The following is a 24612-nucleotide window of genomic DNA, read 5'->3' as shown; positions in this document are numbered from 1 at the left end:
AACATACAGTGAAATGAACACATCTTAAATGTATTTGATGAGTTTTGATAAATATATAAACTTGTGTAACCAACACCTCCATCAGGATATTGAACAGAAAGTCCCCAGTATCTCCTTCAATCATTCACCACTTCCTGCAAGTAATTCCTACTTTCTGTCACCATAGTTTACCTATTTTTGGATTTCACATGAAAGGAATCACATAGTACGTAGTCATTTATGCCTGACTTCTTTGGCTCAACATAATGTTATATGTATCAGTCTTTTTCATTGTGGAGTACTCTTCCATTGTATTAGAGTAATATTCCATTGTATCAATATTAAGTATGTGAGAACGCCCAGGGGAATCTTCCTCTCAGAAATGTTTCTGAGGATATAGGAAAACATAGAGCATGGGATTTTCTGAACCCTTTTATTTAGCCTTTAAAAATACTTTGACCCAGGCGTGGAAATTGACATTGCCTTATTAACACAGATGCTCACGAAGTGAGGCTGCCTCTACAGTAGCTTAAGCCATGGGCAAGTCAGACTTTTGATAAATATGGAAGCTCTATTCTTAGCATTAGTGCTTTACCACTTCAGGTTGCTGTTCTTACTCTTCTATATAGTCCTTTAATGCCCATTTCGAGTTTATTGAGACTTATTTTGTGGCCTTGCATACCTGCATGGCCTGTCCTGGTGAATGTAACAAGTGGATTGAAAAGAATGTATGTTCTGCATTTGGATTTTTTTTTTTTAATATTTGTTTATTTATTTAGCTGCGTTGGGTCTTAGTTGCAGCGCGCGGGCTTCTCTCTAGTTGTGGCTTGCAGGCTGTAGAGCGCGGGCTTAGTTGCCCTGGGGCATGTGGGATCTTAGTTCCCCAGCCGGGGATCGAACCCGCGTCCCCTGCATTGGAAGGCGGATTCTTAACCACTGGACCACTGGGGAAGTCCCTGCATTTGGATGTTTTGTTCTATAAATTCAATTAGGTTAAGACGGTTGATAGTGTTGCTAACATCTATATTATTACCTGAACTTTTTCCTGCCTTGTCTGCCATTCTAAAAGAAGGTTGAAAAGGAGGAACAAATGAAAGATGGGACAAACAGGAAAACAATGGCAGGGCAGTAGACTTAAATCCAACCATGTCAACAATTACGTTAAATATAAATGGACAGAATTTGTGTAATTCTCCCTTAATTGTGTCAGATTTTGCCTCATGTCATTTGAAGCTCTGTTATTAGTTGCAAAAACTTTTGTGATTGTTAGGACTTCCTGATGAATTGACTCTTATCATTATAAAATACCCCTCTTTCTTTCTAGTAACACTTGTTGATTGGAAGTCATTTTTCTTATATTAATATAGCCACTCCTCCTTTCCCAGGCTTACTGTGTCTTTGGATTTAACCAGTCTGACAATCTCTGGCTTTTATTAATGTTTATTCCATTTATATTTAATGTAATGGTAAATTATATGATTGAGTTTATCTACCATTTGCCATTTGATTTCTTTTTCTCCCGTCTCTTCATTGTTCCACCTTTACTGCCTTCTTTTGGATTAAATGAGGATTTTATTAGTAGTCTATTTCATCAACTCAATTGGCTTTTTACTTTGTCTTTTTATTTTATAGTTTTAATGGATTATATTATATATTATTATCACAGCCTGCTATGAATTAGTATTAAACACCTTTGTGCATAAGGTAAGAACTTTACCCCCCTTTATCCGCCGAGCCATTAAGACGGTGATTTTTTTCATAAGCCCTAACCACTCTGCATCATGTGGACGGGGGAGTGCCCACAAGTGAAAAGATGTATAAATGTAAATATCACTCATTATGGTTCCCTTTACTCAAGAGCTGAATTCCTCATAGTTTCTACCTGCTTTTGGTCACTCTCCAATTTCTTTAAAATTGTTTTATATGTCATCCAGTGTTTTGTATTGCTATTTGTGGGACAGTAAGTCCAATACAATCTATTCCACTATTATCAGAACTGGAATTCCCATTTAGTCATTTTTAATAGTGTAATAATAACTTTTGAGTCCATCCCTAATTCAGAAACTTGACAGTAACCTTCATTTAACTTTGCAACCCTTTTTCCCATTCTGTCCCTCTACGTCCCTGGCTTAAGGCAGCCATCATCCTGAATTGTGTATTATCGTTCCCTCTTTTCTTTTTGTATAGTTATATTGAATCTATATGTATTTCTAATATATGTGTGTGTATTTATATATTTGTATTTAATTGTTTTTAACTTTATAAAAAGTCTTGCTGAATTAACCAGAGACTTACTTTTTTATTTGCCTTTATATTGCATAGATTTGTCCAAACTACACGTGCATTGTTTTAGTTTATTTTGAAAACTGTATGCAATTACATTGTGTAAATATACCAGTTTATTCATCTCCTCTCACATTGATGGACATTTGGGTTGTTTTCACGTTTTTGTCCTTGTGACAAGTCCTACTGTGAACATTTGTGTATTGCTCATGGTTATATACCTTGGGGTAAATATTACCTTGGGGTAAATATTGCTAGATTGAAATTAATTCTAGATTAATGCTAATTGCTAGATTAATGTAAATGTTTAATTTTAGCCCATTTTACATTCCCATTACCATTCTGTAAGAGATTCTGTGCATTCACCTCCTTTTACCGTACTTGGTACTCTCCAATTTTTTTGCCAGCTGACTGGGTATAACATGGTATCACATAGTTATCTTAAATTTCTTGACTATTAATAACATTAAGCATCTCTTCATATTTTTATTGGCTGAAAGTGTTTCCTCTTCTGTTATATGTCTGTTCGTGACTTCACCTCTCCCATTTTTTTAATCAATTTGTAAGAATTCTACACTTGGAATACCACTGAACTACCACCTATATTTAACTAATTTTAATTTATTAAAGAAGTCTTTGAATCTGTCATTCTTCCTGACCACCCTGTTTAATTTGCAAACCTCTCCAAATTCCTGACCCTCTGATGTCCTGAGGATAACTGCTCGATTTTTCTCCTTTAGCACCTACCACCTTTGCCATATTACATACATATTTATTAATTGTGTTTACTGTCTGTCTTGTCCTTACTGTTACATGTAGGATGCTATGTGATAAGCATAGAGATTGAGAGTAAGCATTTATAAATTTTTATAACACTTTAATGTTGTTGTCGTATTTTATTATATTAAACAAAGACTTGGTCTCTAACAAACTGGACATTTTTTAAAAAATTGATTCTTCACCACCATTTTGAAAAGCATGGCCTAAGTTCTCATACCTCCACGTCATAGAATTTGAAAGGTATATTTAACAGAATAGAGAAGAAATAGATAATTACCTGTCTTTCTTGGAAAAGCGTTCCTGCTCTACACAAATCATAGTTGCCAACAAAGACGAATATTTGTTTTTCTAAGTTAGTGTGATGATGAGAGCTTTTCTGAAGTGAGCATTATTTTATTTTATCAGCATTCCCCATGTTTATAGCTGAGCCTGGCATGTGTCTGTCTGTCTCTCTTTTATATATATGTATATAGTATCTATCTAGATACTATCTAGAGCTCTTTGAAGTTCAGCTTTTAAAATGAAAGGGAATGTAAGCCCCTTAAGGATATAAAATTCAAGGACCATACACTCTTCGGCTTAATCCTTTGTGTTCTCAATTTTCATGCTTTGAGGTTTCCACCCTGAAGCGTGATCATTAAATTTGTGCCCCACGTCTCTGGACTGTGCACTAACTAAACGGGCAAGTAGATTTTTGAGAACGCCTCGGTTCCTAACCTAGCTTGTTAACCCCCTGATTTCTGGGTGACTGGAAATGCGTGCCTTGGGTATTTTTATGCTGTAGTATTTCTACATAAAATGGTAGTGATATTTTACACCTTCTGAAGGGAGTAAAGTTCTGGGAAATTCTTAGCTGAAATCTATGAATACTGTAAAATCAAAGTAAGATTTCACAATGATTAAATGGCATTTTATTAGAGTGAATGCACAGTAGAGAACTGATCTAAGCAGCTGTTTATCAGAACTGTAAATATGTTTGCAAAAGTAAAGTGGTAAGACCTGGTTACTTGGCAACAGAGGGCAAAGGTTTCTTTTAAGCAACATAGCCTTTATTTCCCAGGCGTTTGCTACACCACAGTATCTGCAAAGTAGCAAGAGCCTTACTTAGGCCTGTTGGGAGAATTTATGTGGGTGCTTAGCTGGTACCTGAAATGTATTAATTAATATTGAAAATCACATAATTTACCTTCTTCCTGTTAATGACCAAATTTTTTGCAAGGATAATTTCAGTTTATTTTTTAACTGGTAAAAGAGTGAGTAGATTGTGACACAATTTCAGCCTAAACCTAGCTGTGAGATAGGATCAGAGAAACAAAAATTTAATATTATAGTGGAAATCAGACAGACCTAGTTTAAAAACTGGTTTTTGTTATACTTACTTGCTGTCTTTACAGGCGAAGATCAACAAACATCTTTGATCTAATTTATAAAATGAAGAGGAATTTATGCATTTTATAGGGTTCCTCTCATGATAAAGAATTGTGGATAATTTATATTAATGTGTCGGAACCACTGTAGGCACTCAGTACATGATAGCTATTGTTATGTTGCAAAATACCAGTAGACGTGTATGTGCTTATTATATATGTTCCTGAACCATTTTCTTAGACAGATCTTATGGTAATTCCCTATTGCGAAAAAAAAAAAATTAAAGGCAAAATTGAGAGAGCAGAGATTAGGTGGGGCTGGTGCAGAAAGAACAAGTCTTATCTATGCAGCATCCCTCATGGCCCTGAGCAAAGTTCCACAGCCACCTCTGATGACCTCACAGAGACCCAGAGCTCTACAGAGTACAGCGCGGAAACCATCCTACTGGAGTTTAAACACCGTGGGTGCAAGAACTGTATTGTACTTATTTTATTAACTGATCAGTTATAGCATGTGGTCCTGCAGTACAGTAGGCAGATGAATGGTCATAGTTTGTTAAATGATTCATTTAATTCAGCTCTAATACTTCACAAATTCTCTGTATTTGACTGCTAGGTGCAGTTATAATTTGATGTTGAATTATCAAACCTGCCAGGAAGCATGTGTCATTTAAGGATGTAATGATAACATCATTATTTTTTCAGATCTAGGTTGGAATTTGCCCTTGACAAATAGCAAAATGATGAGTGATGCAAGTGACATGTTGGCTGCGGCGTTGGAGCAGATGGACGGTATTATAGCAGGTAATCTGCATTCTCTAAAAGACGCAATCATGACATTTACTTTGCTCTCTTGACTTTTTTATTACAGCTCTTTTATTACCTCTCCACTTTCATATTTTCATTTATTGTCTCTCTCCAATGCCTTTAGGTTCCCCATGGTTTCATCTTTGTCCCTCTTCTCCAATTTTTGCCAGAATTGTTCTTAAATTTTATTTTAAAATGTCAGAAATTCTAGTACCATCCTGGGCTTCTAATCCAGGATAAAGGTGATTCTCGTCCAGATAGTCTGTGGACTGCACTTGGAGGGATACTGCTCTACCCAGTATTCAGGAGTGTTTTGATCTTTTCCCTTGAATTCCACATTCACTTTTCCACCAATGACTCTCACATCTGCTTATTTTCCCAATTCTTTGCTATTCTTCAGGTCCCTATGTCTACCAGCCAACCAGGTACTCCCCTGAAATGTCTTGTAGACACATTAGTGTCATCATTTAAAACATTAAGCTCATTATGTGTATATGTATAACTGATTCGCTTTGCCGTACACCTGAAACTAACCCAACATTGTAAATCAACTATACTCCAATAAAAAATTAAAACAAACAACAACAAAAAAACCCTTTGAGCTCATTATCTTTCCTCAGAAGCCCCTCTAGTTGTCTTTGTCTTGGCTAATTTCATAGTCCTCCATCCGTACAGTTTCCTAAAGCAGAAGTTTAAGTCATGCTAGGCACTTCCCACATGTTCCTCCACTTAGTAAATCAAATTCTATCAATTCTACCTCCTACCAAATTCTCCCATTCCCTCCTCTCTAAAATCTGTCTTGTCTGTGCTACCATTGTCTTGCTTTATCTAAATAACCCTCTCACTTGATGTCCCTGACACTCTTGCTTTCCTGCTCTAGTCCATCCTTTTCCGGACCACCAGAATCTTTTTTCCAAAATGCCAATCTGATCATCTTCTTTTTAAAAAATCTTCAGCAATTCTCTATTATAGAAGCTGAGCAAAAGCAGTCGACTATCATCTCCTTGTTTTCTCATCATAACTGAGGGGACTGACTAGTGGATGAGCCCTTTTCACTCCCTCGCAGTCCCCCAGGAGTGGTGGCTACCTAAGGTCTCATGTCATATTTTGTGTTTTGTCTCAAGAGGAGGACTTTCATATATTTAGGAACCAATTACAATGAGGAGATGTCTGAATGGGCTTCGGATGGGCTTGTCATGCACACACCTGGCGGTCAGGGTCAGGGTACAGTTGGTCTCTGCCAGCTACCAGGGTCAGGATATAGTTGTCCTGGCCCCAGCTCCTTCGCTTTTCTGGTCACAAATTGGACTCTACTCTGCTTCGGTGGTTTGAAGAAATCAAAGGTATTTTCCTCTTCAGAAGGTTCTTCCCTTCAGGGGAGTGTCATGTGGGGTTTGACCTCCTTTGTTATACTTCTATGTCCTGGAGACCCAACTTCAATTGGACCTCTTTTGTAGATTAGACCACACCTTGAGTACTGTATTCGATTCTTAGAATATTATTTTCAAAGTGTCATTGGCAAACGAAAACTTACCTAGAGAAGGTAAGCGTGAAGGTGAAGAGTTTAACAAACTAAGGAACTGGTTATGTTTAACCTAGAAAAGTGTATTCTTGCTCAGGGCATAATATTGGGTTGGCCAAAATGTTCCTTCAGTTTTTAAGTAAAAATAAAAGACACGTTTTTCATTTTCACCAAGAACTTTATTGAACAGCATATTCACCCTTCTGTTCCACTACCTTCTGCCATTTTTCAGGCAACTCCATAATTCCGTCTTCACAAAACTTTTAATCTTTTTGAGCAAAGAACTGTTCCAGGTGCCTTTTACAGTCTGCCAGGGAATTGAAATTTTTTCCATTAAGAGAATTTTGTAAAGATCAAAATAAATGGAAATCCGAAGGTGCAATGTCTGGTGAATACGGCAGATGACTCAGAACTTCCCAGCCAAGCTGTAACAGTTTTTGCCTGGTCGTCAAAGAAACATGCAGTCTTGCGTTATCCTGATGGAAGATTATGCGTTTTCTGTTGACTAATTCCGGATGCTTTTCGTCGAGTGCTGCTTCCAGTTGGTCTAATTGGAGCAGTACTTGTTGGAATTAATTGTTTGGTTTTCCGGAGGGAGCTCATGGTAGAGGACTCCCTTCCAATCCCACCGTATACACAATATCACCTTCTTTGGATGAAGACCGGCCTTTGGTGTTGGTTGGTGGTGGTTCATTTCGCTTGCCCCACGATCTCTTCTGTTCCACATTATTGTACAGTATCCACTTTTCATCTCCCGTCACAATATGTTTCAAAAATGGAACGTTTCCATTATGTTTAAGTAGAGAATCGCATGTGGAAATATGGTCAAGAAGGGTTTTTTTGCTTAACTTAGGTGGAACCCAAACATCAAAGCGGTTCACATAACCAAGCTGGTGCAAATGATTTTCAATGCTTGGTTTGGATATTCTGAGTATGTCGGCTATCTCCCATGTGGTGTAACGTCGGTTGTTCTCAATTAATGTCTCGATTTGATCACTGTCAACTTCAACTGGTCTGCCCGACCGTGGAGCATCGTCCAGCAAGAAATCTCCAGCACGAAACTTCGGAAACCACTTTTGACACCTTCTAATAGTCACGGCCCCTTCTCCATACACTGCACAAATCTTTTTTTTTTTGCGTTTCAGTTGTGTTTTTACCTTTCTTGAAATAATAAAGCATAACATGCCGAAAATGTTACTTTTTTCCTTCCATCTTCAATGGCTACACAAAAGTTCACTAATTTTGATGTTTTTCTTCAATGCACGCTGATATGACAGCTGTCACATGCAATCTAACAAAATTGTTCCGAAGTTAAAGACAACTAAGCGGTATTAGAGCCATCGTACAGAAAACCCGAACGAACTTTTTGGCCAACCAAATATATGCTTTTATTTTTTTAATTTAAAATTTTGTTTTATGTTTTAACTTCCTTTTAAAAATTGAAGTACAGTTGGTTTGCAGTGTTAGTTTCAGGTGTACAGCAAAGTGATTCAGTTATACATATATATATTCTTTTTTCAGATTCATTTTCATTACAATTATTACAGGATATTGAATATAGTTCCCCGTGCTATACAGTAGGTCCTTGTTGTTTATCTGTTTTATATGATATATGCTTTTAAATAGTTGAAGGACTGTTCAGCCATTTACTCTGTCACAGTTTCAGAAAATATAACAACTAGAACCGATTATAGGCTCTTACCAGAGGTTACGTGTAACCTTACACTTTTAGTGAACCTCTAGTCAAGGAGAGTGGTATTTCTGGAACAGTAGTTGAGGGATTACATTTTACATATTCCACTAGATTGGTGTATTTGTTCCTCAGCGCTGGCAGGGCTTCAGGACCAACATTAGAGTTATTAAGAAAATCCAGATTCCCCAGCTCCCACCTCAAACTGAGTCAGTCAAAGCTTTGTGGGTAGTACCTGGATTTATATTTTGAAATTACCATCAGTATTTCTCCAGCTGAGGTAAGAGGGAGAGGAAGAGAACTGACTACAAACATTTGGGGAATTTTTCTGAATACATCTCTCTCCCCTCTCCCCACCTTGTTTTGTGATGGAGACTGAACAGAATAGAGGGTTACCATGGGCTCTTGTGTTTTTTAATGATATCATCAGATGATCTTAACACTTAAAACTCCTGGAATAGGACATTATAGTCTGTCTGGGTTTTGATGCTTTTCTGTTCTTCCTTCCTCTTGACATACTCTCCTCTATTTTTTCTGAGTTCTTATCTCAACTTTACAGGGTTTCCTGAGGGGGTTGATTGAGACAGTTATGTGGTTCCATTAGCGTTTACCACTGTGCATATCAGTGGTCACCATCAACACAATTTGGTAGATGTTTGGTTCAAATCTTGTGGTCCAGTATTAGGAATATCAATGGAATGAACCAGCTGAAAGAGAATTCCTTTCCCCATTGTGAGAACTGGCCAACTGGAGAGAGAACTTACACGTTGGCTCACAAGTTTCATCAGTCGTAAGACCTTCAAATTTGTGAGGTGATGGCCTGAATATCAGAACTGTTGAAATTTGAGTAGAAAGTTAGTATGTATATTTGATGGTATGTATATCTGATAGACCAGAAAATAAAAATCAAAGAGATGAAGAGGTGTATATGGGTGCTTTCAGAATGGGCTCTGAGTCAGTTGGATGGATTTAAGGAGTAGAATGTTTTCTCTAATAAGTAATAGAAAACAAAAAGGGCTGTAAAACTATGTTTTCAAGCTGATGTTATCAAGAGCATTTGATAGTAGGCTGCAAACAAAATCGTGGGGGGGGAATGTTTATACACACATGCACATGCATATACAAATGTACACATGTAAGTTATTGAAGTTCTTCAGAGATTAAATTCTGGTCAGTTAACTGGGAGCTGGCCCTCTTACCTTTGAAATTATGCTATGCAATTTCCACCTCAATGTGTAACTTATTTACGGGCATTTAGAGTTTATGGTTTCTAAAATTTGTATTTTGGGGAATACATGGCTCCACCCAAACTGATCTGCTACCTTATCTTAGCCCTTGTTTCCTTGAGGTCAGCACATCTTACCCCAAAGCCTACCATGCTCTTACTACTCCACACAGCTGCCCCCCCCCCGTTAGATATTTGATCATTGGTATTTATCATCAATTGCATGGTTTTTATCATTTCACCAAATGACTATGCCTCGGAGAGGTTTACATGATTGAATTCTCTTTTCCCTGTTCCTTGTTTGGTCATTCCTCACTGTGACTAGACTTGCTTGCCACCTTCAGCTTTGGTATATTATCCAACATAAATTGCTCTCTCCATGATTTTTTTTTTTTTTTTAAACCTAGGTTCTAAGGCCCTGGAATATTCCAATGGGATTTTTGATTGCCAGTCTCCCACCTCCCCGTTCATGGGAAGCTTGCGAGCTCTGCACCTTGTGGAAGACCTGCGCGGGTTGTTAGAGATGATGGAAGCGGATGAGAAGGAAGGCTTGAGGTGCCAGATCCCAGACTCCACGGCGGAAACGCTCGTCGAGTGGCTGCAGAGTCAAATGGTAGATGTCTGCTTGTTACAGGTCCCGCACGGTGAACCTTCTGTTGCTTATTCCAAAATTTAGAACGTAGAATAGCTGATCAGAACAGGAAAAAACAGTCATAGGGCAATAGCTTTGCCCTGATTTTATCCCTTAAGAGATTCTGATTCCCTTTTGACCCTAAGGATAGTTTTTTTTTTATATATATATATAATTTATTCTTGGCTGCGTTGGGCCTTCGTTACTGTTTGCGGGCTTTCTCTAGCTGCGGCGAGCGGGGGCTACTCTTTGTTGCGGTGCGCGGGCTTCTACTTCCGGTGGCTTCTCTTGTTGCGGAGCATGGGCTCTAGGCGCGCAGGCTCAGTAGCTGTGGCTCGCGGGCTCTAGAGCGCAGGCTCAGTAGTTGTGGCGCACAGGCTCAGTTGCTCTGAGGCATGTGGGATCTTCCTGGACTAGGGCTCAAACCCCTGTCACCTGCATTGGTAGGTGGATTCTTAACCACTGTGCCACCAGGGAAGTCCCAGAATAGTTTTTTTTAAAGTGCTGTTAGTATACATTTCATGAATGCCAGCTGGTCACCTGATTTTACCCATAAAAGTGGACTAGCTTTTCAATTGTGCTTGAATGACCTGCTGTGGCTTAAAACCAAATAGTCCTGTGAGGGGAAGAACAGTTGCACTTAATAGATGCTTTCCTGGTAGTACTGGGAAGTTTACTGTAAAAGGACCCAGTAGCAATTCAAAATAGGGAGTGCAGTGAATAGATACTTCTAATAACAAGGGAGGTTGGTAGCAGTAGTTGATGTCAAGTGCCATCTAGTGGTTGTGGCAGTCATTTCAGTTCCAGTGCATGAGTTAAGCTGTGGATTGGGCTTTAAATGGTGTTCTTATTCACTGAACAATGAGCCTCTTTCTAGGCATCCGGCAGATCTGCCCTTTCCCGGGACATAGTGGTAAATACCGTGGTCTTAGTATGTGTTAAACACGTAAAATCTAGAGAATATCACAAAAATATTCAGAAGAGAAAGTAGAAAAGGTGTTTATTTTGTAAGTATTTAAAGGATATTCAATTTTTAGGAAGATGCATGAATAAGCCTAGAAGTTAATTGTATCAATATTTATATAAAAGCTAATGAAAATTGTATGAAAGAATCAAGATCTGTTTTTGGTCTGTGGTGGAAATGTAAGGTGTTCGCTTTGGGAACCTTAATAAGTACATCCTACGACTAAAGCATTTTCATGTGATGTGACACAAATACCGGTGTTCCCACCCAGTCCCATGCTGGACCTTCTTACCTTTCCGGCCAATATATTGTACCTTCCCATTTCAAGCACAAACAGTACGATCCATCTTTTAGTGGTGGTGCAGCTATGCAACCTTGATAGTTAGAGATATTTTACTTTTTATAATACACAGTGCCTCATTGTTGTACTTTATAATTGCTCTGCAAGTTTCTCCTCTAGAGACTTAAGTATCCAGGTTTGCTGATTTCTTTGGAGAATTGCTGCATGCTCTGAAACCAGACATTTCCTAGCATATTCCTTAGGCTATTTCCACTTCCTCTCTCACCCCTTCTTTACTCCATGTTTTCCTGACCATTCAGCACGTAATAGGAAAGGAACTTATGCTGGTAGAGGAGCCCATTCCCAGCCAGCCTCCAGAGGCAGCCAATGGCAGCCATAGCTTGAGAGTCTTGTGGTTGAATTTTTCACTTGTGTCCAAAACTTTGCCATTAATATGTGCTCAATCTGTTCTGTTACAGTATTTCTGGAAAAGATTGAAAGTGGTGATGATGGTATCTGAACCTAAATCATGTCATTCATACCTTTTTCAGAAACTTCCAGTGATAGTCACAGCTCACTGAGAGAAGCCAAAGTACTTGCTGGATTGCAAGGCCTTTAGGACTTACTCCTCACTGCTTTCTGACCTAGTGTCTCATTGCACTTCCCCTCTTTCACTCCACTTCAGGCACATGGGATTCCTCACTGATTCTACAACATGCTGGGGAGACTGGCCTCAGGGCCTTTGCACTGGCTGTTCACTCTGCCTGGAAAGTGCTTTCCTCGGATATCTGTATGGCTAGCTTTCTTGCATTCTCCTTTAAAAGTGGTGCTCTCAGTGAGGCCTTTCCTGGCCACCCTATCTAAAATTTCACATATTTATCCTTCGTAGTACATCTCCCTGCTTTATTTTTTTCTAAAACTCACCACTTTCTTACGCAATATGTATTTGCCATATTTATGTGTATTTTCTGTCTCTCCAACTGGAATGGAAGCATCATGAATCAAAGATTTTTGCCTGTGTTTAAAACAAACCAAAAGTGTATCGATGTTGCCTAGGACAATGCTTGGCGCTTAGTAGGTGGTCAGTAATTATATTTGTGATGAATGATGCTCCACGAATGATAAAATGGCACATACATTTGGATGAACTGAGGTTATTTGTTGCGTTAAATTTATTCTTTGGGTGCATAATGGCTCGTTAATTTGTGTTTTGGGTTGCTCTCTATCTTAATATTTGACATTTTAAAGTTAAGTAGCCACAAAATGACAAATACTTTACATACCTTACAAAGATTCAGTTTTCATCCAAAAAGTGACAATAAAAAACTAGATGTGAGTCCAGGGAGGTAAGTTTTTGGGGGGTTAAACTTATTTATATTTGTCCAACTGATTTATATCTGTCCCCTCACGTGGACCCGAATCCTTCCAAATTACATGTATTTTCTCAAGCACGTAGAAAATGAAAAAATAAAAGAAGAAAGATGGCAAAGGGCAAAGCCCAAAGCAAGAAGGGGAGAATGGGAATGAGTGTTTGGAATAATGAAGGCATAGGTGTGACATGAATAGTCAGAGCTTACCCTGTAGCAGACTTTAATTTTAGATCCAATAGGTAGAGGGTCTTAAGGCTTGCAATTTAATGATTTGCTGATAGTATAGCTTTCTCCCATTTTAATATGTCAGAAGTTGTGATGTGTCTTACGATCTTAAAAGAGATATCTATTATACACGTTTTAGCTGGGATTGTTTCTTTCTTTAAATAATAAGGTACCTAGAGTAGTCAAATAAATTCATGGAGACAGAAAATAGAATAGTGGTTGCCATGGGCTGGGGTAGGGAGGAGTGAGAAGTTAATATTTGATGGGTACACAGCTTCAGTTTTGCAAGATGAAAAGAGTTCTGTAGATGGATGGTGATGATGATTGCACAACAGTGTGAATGCACTTAATGCCACTGAACTGTCTACGTAAACATGGTTAAAATTGTAAATGTTTTTTTTTTTTTTTTTTTGCGGTACGCGGGCCTCTCACTGTCGTGGCCCCTCCCGTTGCGGAGCACAGGGCTCCAGACGCGCAGGCCCAGCGGCCATGGCCCACGGGCCCAGCCGCTTCGTGGCATGTGGGATCCTCCCGGGCCGGGACTCGAACCAGCGTCCTCTGCATCGGCAGGTGGACTCTCAACCACTGCGCCACCAGGGAAGCCCCCAAATTGTAAATTTTTATGTGTGCTTTACTCTAATCAAAAATTTTAAAATTAATAATTTGATAAAATTTAATGGCATCTTAGAATTGGAGGAACACAGAATCCTACGAATTGTATTGTACGTGGGATAATCATCAAAATAACGAATAAAGGAGATCCTGTCGTAAAAAAGCCGTGACTGATAAAGAAGGCAGGGCTGTAAATTGGCAGTTACAAACGCTGGCTCCGGAGACAGCAGACTTGAACTTTAAATGTTGGCTCTGACTCTTAGAAGCTTGTAGGATTTGGGGAAATTTTCTTAAGCTGTTTGTCTCAGCTTCCTCATCTGTAAAATGGGAGTGATAGTTTCTGCCACACAGGGTTATGAGGATCCCACAAGCTAATGTATGTTGAGTGTTTGTCGGTGAGCCTGGTGGAGGGTTAGTCAAAAAGGTAATACTGAAGAGTGGATTGTAGAGAGCAAGGGAAACGTTTAACAGGACCCTCTGCAGTGAGGGAAAGAAAGGGTTGAGTCCAGTTACAAGGGAGGTTAGGTTACAAATTATTTCTACAGTTTACTTCTTTGATAAAAGAGTACAGATATTTCCCAGACAATGGGGAAGCTTCCGCAACATTTTAGAAAAACTTATTAATGATACTAGTTACGTAATTAAGATTTCATTCATGTTTAATGATGGCCAACTTGGGAGTCCATGTACTTGACTGACTGATGCTAAGCTACTCATTAGTGCAACTGGGCATTTGACTTTCTAACCCTTATTTTACCCAAGCCAGGAAGATCCCCTGGTTTCCTGTAGGGTGCAGGTTATTCTTCACTGCTGATTTCTGCTGCCTGTTCAATTGTTTCATATGATCAGAAGCTGGATAAGAAAAAAGAAAATAGTAACACTAGTAGCCTGTTAGAGTGAAGGGTATTGAATCTACAAAAATGAATTTGTTTTAATCAGGTAGCTATACCTATGGCCTTCTAGGAATGAATACGTTTCTTTTAGGACTTGGAAGTTTGTCTCCTGTGGTTAAAAAAAAAAATCAATTGAGTACAACATATTTGTTCAATAACTGAGGTATAATTCTCTGTTTTGATTGTGAAATGTTGTGTGTTAACACAAATATTAATAATGGAGAACTATGTGCTTCATCCAGCTCAGCGTTTAAGAGAGCAAATAGAAAAATATGTCTAATTGTTTGAGCCAGACAAGTAGTTTTTGTTTACTTTCGAGCTAACCTGATGAATTGCCCTAGAACATTCTTACAATGCTTTTTCCAGTAGATGGAGCTGAGGTTCATGACCTTCACCAGATCCTGAAATCCCAAAGTGTCTGATCATTTGGCATTTTTAATTATGAAGCAGTCTCAAAATCACCAGAAATTACAAAAAGACAGTTTTCAACAAAGTGAATGAAAATACTGATGGTAAAAACTGCAAGTCAGGCACCATAAGCCATGAGATAAGTAGCATATAAAATGGGGGAAATGAAGTGTTCGTGACTGGCTCCTGACCTGTTAACTCATTCTAATGCATTTCTACCTTTTCTCTATGTTAAAAAGAAAGATAATATTAATCCTAAATGTACCTCGTTTAAATGTTTCTGTAAAAATAACAATACTCAGAATTTATTTAAAGAGTTCAGACACGGGGTATGTTCTCTCCAGGGCTGCTGGCTGTTCTTCCCGAGTCCCTGACCCTCAGCCACAGAATCCGTCCCCATCCCACCATCCCCTGATCCCTGCTGCTCTCTGGCCAGCTTCTCTTTTCCTGTGTGCCTCCAGGGAATGTTTTTTCAAGCCTTGGCAAACAAGGTGCATCCGAAGATTGTATCCCATATGTGGTCACAATTATCTGAGTTACGCCACGTCTCACTGAGACGTCCTGGTTGAAGTTAAACCTGTTTTTCCCTTAGGCTTCTGGAAAACTCACATGGAAAGGGTCCACAGAAACAGGAAAGCACATGGACCAAGTCAGCAGAATTCTCCATCAGGAGAGGCCAGGGCTGTGTGCACAGCGAGAGAGGCGCTCTCAGTGGAATCCCAGGCTACCAGTAGTTGTTGGGATTGAATAAAAAGATTCCTCTATTCTTTTATGAAAGTGAGTTAAGAAAGAATAAGTGGCAAGAAAAATAGCGACAGCATTTTTTCTTGATCTCAAGTTCCCCTTCCCAAAGTAGAAGAGGTTCTTTCGCTAGCTCTGCATCCTGTCACGTAGCTAGATTTTAATAAATATGAATAAAGGAATGAGTAACGGGTGAATGAATGAATATGATGCACTCCTAGAATAGGAGCTGGGCCTTAGTTTCTACGGGACCTTCTGTTCTCCATCCTTCTGGGACTCAGGGGACTTTGGAGTATCCCTGTGACCGGGATGATGTTGCAGCCTCATCGTGTACCCCCTCCCTGCTACAGAAGCTTCAGGAGCGTGGTGACGTGTGTGAAAATAAGGCGAGGAAGGGGTACAGCCCATCTTCTCTCCTCAGGAAAAGTGTCTAAAAGAACTCTTTAGGAGACACTAAAGCAGTCGAACCTCACCCTGTATTGGCTGTGGATGCGCGAAGGAGGGAGGTGCTGGCGTGCCCTAGCTGTGTAACAGGATAGCCATTGTATCTCGGCAATTAATATTTTAATTTGGCACAGATACTCCACGGGAAGCTCTCTCACTGTACTTCTAACAAGACTGGCAGATGAAAGCACTTGGCGTCTGCTGCTCTCCCCAGCATTGCAGATGTAGTGACATTTTTGGAGTAATGCACCTCAGAGGCTGGCCTACTGCTGTGGTTTCTCTCGCTCCAGAGCACTGTTTAGTTAAGAAGATACTTTCTGTCTCTGGGAAACAAGCACCGTGAAAATTAAAACCCAGAAAAACAAAACCTCAAAGCCATAGTCTAATTTTGACCACGTCTGTAATCTTGACTTGGAAAGTACAGAATATATTCAGGCTCATTCTGAGTTTCAGTCTTTGATGTATTTTCTGACAGCATTGAATAAACTGATGTCTTTCTGGGAGAGGGTCATGATTGGGCTTTTGGGATGGGATGAAATGTGTGTGAGGTTTATGTCCCCTTTTGGTTTTCTTTCTGAGCAGAGATGCTGAGATTTTGGAATAAAGAGAGGGCTTCCTGAAGACGTTGTTCTTCTGAACTGCAGTAGAAATTTAGGAAGGAAAAATAAGTGGGCTGTTTGCAAGACTGACCCAGAGTCAGAGGTACTATAGTACACAGGGGCACTGGCCGGTTGGAGGGGATGCTCCACTGGCCCCAAATGGTAGCGGTGTTGCCCTGAGATGATTGTTTACAGCACAAAGGTAGGCCTCCCCACCCTAACTGCACCACATCAAGTGCGAGGACAGGGCAGCAGAGCACCGCCTCTGCCTGGTGGCTTGATTTCCAACGTTACTGGTGTAGTGTTCTTTGACTCTTAGGACAAAAGAGTACGAGATGCCTTATTGCGGTGTTGGGCCGAAATGAAATATGACTGTGATATTTGTGGCTGACAGATTGAAGTCTTATCTCACTCTCTCCTCTTCCCCAGTCTCTCCTAGGAGAGCAGGCAATAAATGTTTGCATGCGGTGGTACAGATATAATACTGTGATTAGGACATGAAAGACCCTGGATTAGATATGTCTTTTGGTAGCTAAAGATAGCATTTAATTGAAGGAGCTTGAGTGAACTGCACGTTCCCTTTTCTTTCTTTCTTTCTTTCTCTTTTTTTGGCTGCACCAAGCGGCTTGCGGGATTCTCAGTTCTTCAACCAGGTATTGAACCCGGGCCATGGCGGTGAAAGCCCGGAATCCTAACCACTAGGCCACTAGGGAACTCCCCCCCACCCCCCGCTTTCCTTTGTTGATACTGAATTTTAAGAAACAGAATCATGAAATCAAAAAGACATGGCAGTTTTGTGTTTTTTTTTTTTTTTTTTTTTTTACAGTGCGTGGGCCTCTTACTGCTGTGGCCTCTCCCGTTGCGGAGCACAGGCTCCAGACGCGCAGGCTCAGCGGCCATGGCTCACGGGCCCAGCCGCTCCGCGGCATGTGGGATCTTCCCGGACGGGGGCACGAACCCGCGTCCCCTGCATCGGCAGGCGGACCCTCATCCACTGCGCCACCAGGGAAGCCCAGCATGGGGGTTTTTAAAACTATATATATTTACTGGGTGGAGAGAGAGAGAGAGAGAGAGAGAGAGAATGAGGAGGGTGTGTGTGTGTGTGTGTGTGTGTGTGTGTGTGTGTGTGTGTGATAGTACTAGTCCAACTATTTCTTAACATTTGTTGTCCTTATAAAATTGGACTGATTTTCTTTTCCCTATTTTAATTTAGTTACTCACCATTCTGATTTGGGAATGTTATATTCAAAATGAGTTCTATGTTATAAATAAGTTTAATTGTGGCAAATCACTGTTTGTATGTTGATCTTGGATTTTAACAGGACAACAGAACTCAGGAAAGAACAACACACCAAAAATGAAGGTTGGGGACAAAAGAGGGCCAAGTGTAGGCTAATGCCAACCAACAGAACTAAGAGAATCAGAGGAAAACACAGCATGATACTTTCAGCAAAAATAACAGACAGAAGACTCCCACCTGCCGTGAATTAATAACTATTGAAACTGGGTGATGAGTACAAAGGGTTTCATCATTATAGTCTTTACTTTTATATATATTTGAAATTTTCTGTAAAAAAACATTTTAAAAAAGAGACCCACATAAGGCAAGATGTTAACATTTATTACATCTTTTTACTTGATTGTGTATTTATATTTGATGATTAAGGGGAAGTTAATATGAAAAGAAGAGCTCCTACTTAGATGGCAAAGGCCAAAGTAGATGGTGCTTGATATTACGTGTAGCACCTGCCACGTGAGTTCAGGCAGTTCACGTTCTCGGGTGTGGTTTCTGGCCCTAGGATTCTATAATTCTATGAGGAATCAAGCTTTGTAGACATTTTTCCTCCATTATGCCAGGAAGATCTGGCAAACACCATGGGTTCCTTAATTAAATTAAAGTATCACTGTTACAGCCCAGCTGCATCTCCTGCCCTGCCCTCCCTGGTGTGCTACACTCCCGCCCTTCCACACACCGTTAGTTGACGATTACGTTGTTGAAATCCTCCAGTTGATTCCAATTTTGACTTAAACTTTCAGCTGGACTGAACGTGGTCAATGTAGGGTTGCATCATGAGTTGAACTAGAAAGAGTTATTCTGAAGGCATCTCTGGGATTTTGAGTAAAGTAATTTGGGCTGGTGTTCAGTGTTTTGGATGTTAAATCGACTCAACAAGAGTTTATACCAAATATGTTTTTAATTATGAGCTTAGGGTTTGGTAAGCATCGTGGGAGAATCAAAAGAAATGTAAGAGTTTCGTACTGAGGTACTGTTGGGAAGAATAAGTGACCAACTCGCGTAAAATCACTAGCAAGCCCTCCCTGGTGGAATATGATGAAAAGTTAATTGTGAAGTTCAAGACAAGACACAGAAGAGGAATCAGTAGAGGAGAAGAGAATGGCACAGTATAAGGAGGAGGTGGGAACTGGCTAAGAAAGATGGATTTCTGTGAAGGATACAGGCAGAGAGGAGTGGGAGGGCGTACAGGGGTGGGCACAGAGCCCTGGAGTAGATGTTGGAAAGGAGAATGGACGAAAGTTCATTGAGAGGAAGAAATTGATGGTGAGGAGGAAAAAGGCAATAATTGTAGGTCAGTTCTCAGGAAAACAGGAAATCAAGGTTCCAAAGTAGAGGAATGGTAAGCTTTTAGGAAGGAGCTAAGGCTCAGTTCCCCTGAGACTGGCAGGAAGGAAGACAGGGAAGACGTAGGAGGCAGTACGTAATGTTGTGCGTTGAAGAAGGAAGTATATGAGGGAGTTCATGCAAGAGGACCTCAATTACTGTGCATTAAAAAGGCTCTGAGGTCACCTCTTAAATGTGGTAGGAAGAGGGCGGTACAGGCTTGAGGGGAAAGGGGTGTGTGTACCAGGTGGTAGAGGAAATGTGAATAAAAGTCTTACTGAGGGCTTCCCTGGTGGCGCAGTGGTTGAGAGTCTGCCTGCCGATACAGGGGACACGGGTTCGTGCCCCGGTCCGGGAAGATCCCACATGCCGCGGAGCGGCTGGGCCAGTGAGCCATGGCTGCTGAGCCTGCGCCTCCGGAGCCTGTGCTCCGCAACGGGAGAGGCTGCAACAGTGAGAGGCCCACGTACTGCAAAAAAAAAAAAAAAAAAAAAAAAAAAAGTCTTACTGAGAAGAAAGAAGGCCAGGATAGAACCATTCATTCATCTTTTATTCGTCTGATGTTTATTGAACACCTATCATTGTTCCTTCATTCAGCAGTCAGTTAGCTGCAGTCCTTCACTGCACGTCAGATGGAAAGAGGAACCGACAAAGAATGCAGCGTCTGTTGGAAGAGAGAGACGCATAGGTAGCCAAGTCTAGCCTAGTCCTTTCAGTGTGATGCCTGCTGTAGTGAAGGGTCATCTGGATGCTGTAACTGGCATGTAAGTGAACAGGCAATTCAAGGAAGACTTTCCAGACCAAGCCCCATTTGAGGTGGACCTTAAGGAATGAGGAACAAGGAGGAAAGGGTAGGAAATACAGTCCATGCAGAGGGAATAGAATTGGTGTGTGAGAGAGCATGCCGGGTTTGGGGAGGCTTGGGGTGGTCTGGGGGGTGGAGCACAGGAGACGGAGGAAGAATAGGGGCGGTAAGGTATTTGCCTAATGGAATTTATCTCTTGCTAACATTTTTTAGGCAAAGGTGACAAAATTAGCAGAAACAGAAATAAACGTGAATAGAATAGACCTTTACCTGCTTGAGTAAGTCAGCACAGTGCTTTGAAAGCATGTAACCATTCCAGCAGTGGCTTTTGCTTTATGTACCTATAGTGATTTTAGTGTTTAAAAATAAACTACTCTTGAGGGTTATGAGTGCTTGTAAATATCAGTACAGTGTTAAGAAACGTGAGTATGCTCATTGTGGTCAGTTTTTAGTATTTTTAAATGGATAATTTTGCAGAACTGGTTTTGAAACAACTTATTTCCATATCATAGGCAGTGGTTTCATGAAACCCTTCTAGAACCTGCCCTAGAAACACTTCTAACCTTGCTCTAATTTCCTTTAGTCAGGAAGAGGAGGATTTTTATGTCTTCACTGAGCAGAAAGCTTTTTTTTTCTACCCAGTGAAATGGATGTTTATAAAACATTGTTTATGTAGTTTTAAAAGCAGATGCCCGCTAATGTTCATAATCAACATGAGGAATTTAAAGCTGTGCAGGGCCGGTCTCAGCACTTTCTAAGATCGAGAACATGCGTTACACATCCTGGCTCTTTTCCAAAAAACTGTCCTCAAGAAGTTAACATAAATTTCATTTTCCTGGTAGTCCCCAGGGATGGAAGTCATCCCGGCCACTCCGTCAGACTCCTCCTAATACTTGTAATTTAATTCTGGGCACTTCAGTTTACAACATAAATAGAATTATGCTGTGATAATTGTGCAGGTATGTGTGGTCAAGCAGGTGATGTTAAAAATTTTATCCACACAGTGCATGCTTAACTAAATTAGTTTCAGATTCTCTTGTGGCCTCATGGGAAATACATCCAGTGCACCGATGTTTTGAGAAAAAACATCCTGCAATTTTCTTTTTTGTTGAAGCTCCATTTTTGTTTGTTTTTGTTTCCTTCCCAACACATAACTTGTTATTCTCAGAATTTATACTTAAAAATGCATTAATTGGAAAGGCAGAGTGATAAAAGCACTTAATTCTGGAAACATAATTGCTGTCACATCAGTCGTGTTCTGGGCAGTAAGCATGTACAGTGTGTATTTTCTTGAAGTCTGAGGTTGTTTATTTGCTTTTTCAATTGACCTCTGGGCGGCCCCATCTAACCATTTTGGACTCCACTGGCTTTTATGTCTGTTGTATTTGAATGAAGAATCAGGAACTTCTATTGGGATTACACATTATGTGATTAGGAACTATTTAAATGAGATACCAAGAGACACAGCACATATACTACTCTATTTCAAAACGACATTTTTATGTTGTCTGCACTCTGTGAGCCTTTTCAATCTGTCTCCTTAATCACTTGTATATATTGCAATACAAGACGGCCGAGGAAAACAATCTACACTTCCTTTCCCAGTCTGTACTTCCTTTGGCATTTGTGCCATCCATATATATGCCCAAATCTGATAAAAGGGGGCAGAAGGGAGGAGAAAAAAGAGTAAGCACTAGTCTAAGTAGAGTACTGGGCTGGATGCTGTGGAGGTTACAAGATGATACCAGTTTGCAGGCTCTGCCTGGAAGCTTAGAGTAACAGTAGGTGAACAAGCAAACCCACGAGAAGTTAATGAATTCAGAACGGAATGTGGTAAATCACCGATGAGCATGACTAGTCCGTGCTGCAAGGGGAGGTCATTGTGGACTCAGTGCTTAAGCTCCTGGGGGAAAAGAGAAAGGCTTCAAAGGGGAAGGGAAGGGCTTCCCTGGTGGCGCAGTGGTTGAGAGTCCGCCTGCCGATGCAGGGGACACGGGTTCGTGGCTCGGTCCGGGAGGATCCCACATGCCGCGGAGCGGCTAGGCCCGTGCGCCATGGCCGCTGAGCCTGCGCGTCCGGAGCCTGTGCTCCGCAACGGGAGAGGCCACAACAGTGAGAGGCCTGCGTACCGCAAAAAAAAAAAAAAAAAAGGGGAAAGGAAGATTTGTCCTGTGATTTGAAGACTTGAGTAGCAGGAAGAGGCCGGTGGTGTAAGTTGCCCCTGTTGTTTCCCGTGTAAAGGCTGGCATTTGTAGTCCCGGATTTGGGACTTTGGGAGGAGAAGGCAGGAATGGAAGGGCCTCCCAGGTCATTCCCGCTGATAGAGGCATTCAGGGGGAAAGAGCGATTTTGTGCCCGACCGCATGCTCACAAAGCTTTGCGTGCCCAGGTGGGCATCCACTGTCAGTGACTATCAGTAGCCACTGTTCCTTTTGGGTCATTATTTTCTTCTTCATGAGTTGTTTTTTGTTCTTGTTGTTGCTTTGTATATAAACCATGTTTCCTTCTCATATTTTCTATTAAGGGCAGTAACAGCTGTGCTGAATTCAATTCAGGTTCCTTGGATTGAAAACATATGCAATTTTTATTTACCCACAGTAGTTCAGTTTTTACTCTTCTTTTTTTTTTTGGTAGCGCCAGGTCTTTAGTTGAGGCAGGCAGGCTCCTTAGTTGCGGCTAGCTGGCTCCTTAGTTGTGGCATGTGAACTCTTAGTTGCAGCATGCATGTGGGATCTAGTTCCCTGGTCAGGGATTGAAGCCGGGCCCCTGGCATTGGGAGCATGAGTCTTAACCACTGCGCCACCAGGGAAGCCCCTCACAGTAGTTCAGTTTCAAAGAGGGTCAGGCTTACCCGTATCACTTCCTTTTTCAGACAAATGGACACCTCCCTGGGAATGGAGATGTGTATCAAGAAAGGCTGGCACGTTTAGAAAATGATAAAGAATCTCTCGTTCTTCAGGCAAGTGATTTTTAAATGCTGTTTGTCCCTCATGACTTAACTTACAAAGACCATTTTAAATTGAGATGGCAAGTTCAGATGCTCACAGGAGCCGGACTGCCTATAGAAGTAAGCGCAGTAGGCCATCCGCACACGTTCAGGAGCGGTGAGGACTGTGGCAGAACAAGCATACGTGTGAACAACACTTCTCAGCCTCTGCTCTTCAAGGGCCAGTCTGATGACAGGCACAGTGTCATCTGATTTTCTGATGTGATCTGTTTCTTTTTTAATATATAGCAGAAATTCTGATTTTTATACTATATATGTGTGTCTATATATTCATACATCTGTTCCATAAATAGGAATAAGTATTTCTGAATCTGAATATATATTTAATTTTTCAATTTTAAAAATGATTATCATGGACCAAACAAAACACCAAGTGGGTAGTGGAGTCCTGTTTGGAGGTTAAATCAGAGTTTTCCTCTCCCTCATAATCCTTTAAGTCCTTGGCACGTAGTTTTACTTTGGTAGTTGAGCTAAAAGAGCTGAAGCATATTTACGAGGCTGGTGATCGTTGGGAGGCAAACTCAGGTTTGCAATAAGCACTGAGGATGAAGGACTAAGCCAGTGGCTCCTCTTGCACCTCTGAGCTACACCCTGGCTTTCGAACACATTCGTGGACGGTGTGATCATGAAACATCTCATGGAGGTTGGATTCCCTGGACTCTTGGTTTGTCAAGCGTCAGATTTAAATAGTCGTTGATAACTTCTCTTTCAAACATTAACTTCATTTCCTCTCTTAATCTCTAATACCACCTCCTACCCCCACCATCCCTCAAAAAAGATAGTTTCTGTATATGCTCTTTCTCTATAAAGTGTTGCACATCCCCAATCAGCCCTAACTTCCTTGAAAATTGAATAGGAGTCCTCAGACCAATAAGCATCACATAAATAAGAGTGTGAAGGTCTGGTTTCTTATTAATTCTCAGATTTCTTTTTTTACAGCCAGATGAGTGTTAACATCATCCCAGTTTTTGTTCTATGTAGAGAAATAAAGTTGGCAGTGGGACCCAAATTCTTCCTAATCCATTACAATATTTTGCTCTAAATACAGGTAAGTGTGTTAACAGACCAGGTAGAGGCTCAGGGAGAAAAGATTCGCGATTTGGAGTTTTGCCTTGAAGAGCACAGAGAGAAGTTGAATGCCACAGAAGAAATGCTGCAACAGGTATGTTCAGAAGCCGGTTCCGAGGTGGGGTTCTTCTGCTGGCCTATTTGAGATGCTGCATTTATATGTTGCGTTTGCTCTGATGCAGTGGTGAATTTCGTGATTCACTTAGCCTGGTTTATTTTACTTTTTTTCTTTTTGGCTGCGCCGCTCGGCATGTGGGATCTTAGTTCCCCGACCAGGGATCAAACCCACGTT

The 24612-nt window shown here is 40.7% G+C and overlaps 1 protein-coding gene across 10 annotated transcripts in view; it reads left to right on the top strand.

Annotated features, from left to right (window-relative positions):
- The window catches only part of PPFIBP1 (PPFIB scaffold protein 1), a 178026-nt gene that overhangs the window by 104728 nt on the left and 48686 nt on the right, over positions 1-24612 (top strand). For 8 of the 10 annotated variants that reach the window (XM_027129376.1, XM_027129375.1, XM_027129373.1 and 5 more), the window contains 4 exons: positions 5115-5213; positions 10061-10266; positions 23118-23204; positions 24301-24414. In XM_027129376.1, the coding sequence (XP_026985177.1) occupies positions 5150-5213; positions 10061-10266; positions 23118-23204; positions 24301-24414 (471 nt within the window). In that variant the 5' untranslated portion in view covers positions 5115-5149. Of the gene's footprint in view, positions 1-1661; positions 1684-5114; positions 5214-10060; positions 10267-14994; positions 15141-15628; positions 15814-23117; positions 23205-24300; positions 24415-24612 lie in introns of those variants that run through there. The other 2 variants (XM_027129369.1, XM_027129377.1) reach the window with 2 other exon arrangements.

The sequence above is a fragment of the Aethalodelphis obliquidens genome, unplaced genomic scaffold (assembly GCF_003676395.1).
Source record: "Aethalodelphis obliquidens isolate GAN/ISIS:26980383/991018 unplaced genomic scaffold, ASM367639v1 scaffold36, whole genome shotgun sequence".
Lineage (NCBI taxonomy): Eukaryota > Metazoa > Chordata > Mammalia > Artiodactyla > Delphinidae > Aethalodelphis > Aethalodelphis obliquidens.
Note: the sequence above shows the minus strand (reverse complement) of the source record. Positions and strands in the feature narration are given on the sequence as shown.